This window comes from Nelumbo lutea, chromosome 1, assembly GCF_056320005.1.
Source record: "Nelumbo lutea isolate HS-2025 chromosome 1, American lotus-T2T, whole genome shotgun sequence".
Lineage (NCBI taxonomy): Eukaryota > Viridiplantae > Streptophyta > Magnoliopsida > Proteales > Nelumbonaceae > Nelumbo > Nelumbo lutea.
Genome location: NC_142684.1, coordinates 220,227,136 through 220,230,937, shown reverse-complemented (window position 1 = coordinate 220,230,937; position 3,802 = coordinate 220,227,136). Strand labels below are relative to the sequence as shown.

General features: G+C 43.0%; 1 protein-coding gene across 1 annotated transcript; it reads right to left on the bottom strand.

The window, feature by feature from the left end:
* Positions 1-570: 570 nt before the first annotated feature.
* Positions 571-3,548, bottom strand: LOC148881150 (transcription factor bHLH57-like). Its single transcript, XM_088963426.1, has 4 exons — positions 2,923-3,548; positions 1,897-2,568; positions 1,158-1,562; positions 571-964 (listed from the first exon to the last, which is right to left on the bottom strand). Exons 1-4 carry the CDS (start codon positions 2,953-2,955, stop codon positions 881-883), a joined length of 1,194 nt encoding a protein of 397 aa, XP_088819552.1. The 5' UTR covers positions 2,956-3,548; the 3' UTR covers positions 571-880.
* Between the last annotated feature and the right edge of the window lie 254 nt (positions 3,549-3,802).

Below are 3,802 nucleotides of genomic sequence, written 5' to 3'. Positions count from 1 at the left end.
TATTGATACCAAACAAAACCTATTTTCTCATAAAAGCCTTACTCAGTACAATTTTTTCTCATAAAACAGCCTATAATAACATTTAATTACGGGAAATGTTCTGAATGCACGATATGATGTTCTTGCAAAACCGGTGTGAGGCGCTAAGTGTGAGGAGCATATCCGGTCTCCGAATCCCACTTTTCACCGGTGAAATCATGGAATGATAATACGGGATTTGCTTCTCACACGGGGGCGCCTCACATGCATATCCACCCACCGTGTATTGGAAACATCTCCCGTAAATAATAACGGGAGATGTTCTCAATACATGGTACGATGTGCGTGTGAGGCGCGAATGAGGCGCCCTGTGTAGCAAATCCAGTCTCTGAAATGGTGGGAGAAGAGATATCGTCGACCTCTCGATTTCTTTGTTTCCTTGGGAAGACAAAAAGAAGAAAACGTATGATCGAAGACAGCCTTTTACCTTATCGTCATCATTACTATTATTCGGTATTTTCCTGTATTTCCAAAAACAATTAGAAAAAGAAAGAAGACAGCACAAAAAAGGTTGAAAAAGGTCGATCGAGAAAAATGAAAAGAGTGCTCCCCGACTTTTATTTTTTTAACCGCTTAGAGATGGAGACGGAGGGGTGAGTGGTCTGTGGTATTATGCAACTTCACAGTAACCGCGTCGATGAGTAAACAAATTACAGGTTTTAGAGAGATAGAGAGAGACACAGGTGCGTCGGAAACAGTTGAAGCGGCTAGAGCTAGAGACTCGACACTGGAGTAGTAGAGTGCGTGTGTGTGAACTGTTCAGTCACCTCGGGCCGAAGTCTCTCGCCTTCTTCGGTTCTTCTCCTGGAAAAATGAAAATATTAATCTTTGACCGACTTGGTCAATGGTCGTTGATGAGGTTGAAAACTTGATGGACGGCTGTTGCAATCTCATCAGCTGATCCTAGCTTGCAGTCATCTTCCATCTACACACTCCAACCAAGAAAAGAAATTGGTTTCAGGGTTTGGGCTAATTGCTGTTTCTACTTTCTAGTTTCTACCACCCCCCAATGGCCATTGATCAGTAAATGAGAATGCATGACCCAGACCCAACAAAAATTAAAGAAATTAAAATAAAAATAGCACAACGTATATATATTTCAAGTCAAACTATTTGACCTTGAGATTGAAAGAGTACAGAACAGAGCCTTGGGAGGAATTAATGCTAAGGTGTAAGATGGCTAATCTGAGATCTTCTAAAGCAGCCATGGCTTTCAGAAGCTGTCCAGGCCTCCTGGGAGATAAAATTTTCAGGTTCACGTGTGCTTCCGTTACTACCACTTCTATATCCGCCACCGTCGATTTGTTCTCCTCTCTCAATTCCTCCTTGCTCTTACCTCTCTCTTCCCAACGCGTCGACCACGGTAACGAGGATTCCTGCTCCCGCCTGCCGTTTTTGTCATTGACGTCGTCGTCTTCCTCTTCCGACTTCTTCATTCTCTTTTGAGCTTGCAGAGATTGTAACAGTTGCTCCAATTCCTTCACAAAGTCGATGGCACCCCCAATAATCGATGCTTGGTCACCCTTAATTCATTACCATCATTAATCTTAATCAACATATACGTATACAAATATCCATCACATCTAAAATTCATAAGAATTCGACTATGATACCGGAAAAACTTGCAGCCATTCACTGTGAACAATCAGCCGGTATTCATCACGATTCACAGGGTGCTTTGGTTGGTCAAAGCTATTCCGATATCATAGACTTTCCAAAAGGAAAAAATACAGAAGGGCGGGGTAGTTTGAAATATTAAAAGTAAAAAGAATAAGTTCCCGTTAAATGTAAACATAAGATTAAGAAAGATAAAACAAGGTTATGTATAAAATCCATGGATTAAAGGGATCAGAATACCCTTTGAATAAATGAAGAAGGCATAAGAGACTTGAGAGCGTTGAGATGGTCGTTCATCTGCTTCCTCCGATTCCGTTCGACGGCAATGTGAGCCATACGTTGATTCTCTACCTCCTCCTTGTTCTTTCTCTGCTTTTCTCGCTTTCTCTTTCTCCTCTCCCGAGTAACTGCGGTGGCAGGCTTGGTAAACATAGGACAGCTCGAGTTTCCGCCTCTGCACTTTTCCGGTGAATTGTGTTCCCCATTACATGCGGAACTCACCACCACTTCCAGGCACGAAGATGACTGTGGATGATGAGGCGCCTTGGTTTCGGATTTAACTGGCGAATGTGCTTCCGATAAATCGTAGGTGATGCAGCTTTCCTGTTCCAGCGTCTGAACGCGGGATTCCATCTCGATCCAATTGTTTCTCTCCCAAGGCTTCTGCCGTTGCTGCTGTTGTAATCTCAGCAGAAGTTGAAAGCTGGGTTCCGCAAATGACGGTGTTTCTACGTCTTGTAACATCTGAAGAAACGGCATTTTGACTTCTAATCTTGGCATTGCCAAGGTTTGTCGCTCTTGCTCCAATCTCAGGTTCTCGAGGCTGATGGACGACGGTCCGCAAGTAATATGTAAAGCATCTGCTCCCTGTTCTAAGAGTTCCGCGTTCAAATGTTCTCCAACTCCAAGCAACTATCAAAGAAAGAAGCGGCAAGAAAAGATGAAGAAAGAATAAAAGATGAGAGAAATTTACAACTGGGTTTTCCATGAAAGCTTCAAAAATGCAAGACAGAGTCCCTTTCACCAATAGATTGGTCTGTTCAGTCTGAACAGAGGAAGAACAGGAACAGAATAAGAATATATGGTGTTGCAGATAGCAGAAGGGACTAGGGACGGTGGTTTCATTATGTAATATGTAACAAAAGGATATGGCATTGCATTGAATGCAAAGCTTGGTAAGAAGTTAATGCAATCCCTTCCTGAAAATGGGGATTTCAAAGGAGAAGGGAAAATAACTAAAAAAAGGTAAGATTTGAGCTAACTTACACAGGGATTGATGAGTTCTTGGAGCTCCTCCATTACAGCGGAGTTGTTGGTAAGTTCGTACTATAGCAGGATTATAGTTTTCCTCCAGTGCCTTTAAATCTCTCCTACAGACTAATATTCGACAATGCAACTAGGGGAAGAGCGGAGAGCAGTAAAAAATGTCGCCGCGGATTGACTGAGCAAGATCCATGACAAGAATAAAGTGCACAATATATTCCGCTGTTTCTGATGCTATAGACACTCCCACGAAGGAAACATATTAAATGCCTTGGGGATGGGGGCTTCTCTGTCTCACGCACACTGCAGGGAGAAATAGAGAGATAGAGAGAGAGAGAGAGAGAGAGAGAGGGATGAGGGTGAGGGTGAAACAGAGGTGAATGGGTGAAAAAATGGGGAGAAAGAGCAAAAAGAGTGGGATGTTGTGAAGGCGTAGGAAAGACAGAACAAATTACTAAATTTGGTGAGATTAAATAAGAGATGTATTTGAGACGCAGAGGGAGGAGAGAGGAGGGGGTGCGTGTGGTGAGAGAGAGATGTCTGCTTTGCAAGGTGCCATGCATTATTGGAATGGCAGATTTGTCCAGCAGCGGGGACAGACGGCTGTGGGGACTCTACAAGCGCACAGCAAGAAGGAAGTGTTGGAGGGGGGTTTTGCCTTTGCCATGGATTGTGTTGTGTCACTTGTCTGATGATGATGAGATGGGTCATCCATCGTTATACCTCTCTACCCATATCCATGTCTATATGCATACATCCACACATACACAGTATCTATATGCATATATTATTATAAAATACATGTATTTGAAGGAGGTGGTGGTCCTCAGTCCTCACTAAGTTACTCCTTACTCCTTAGTCGTTAGTTATACAGCAAATCCAA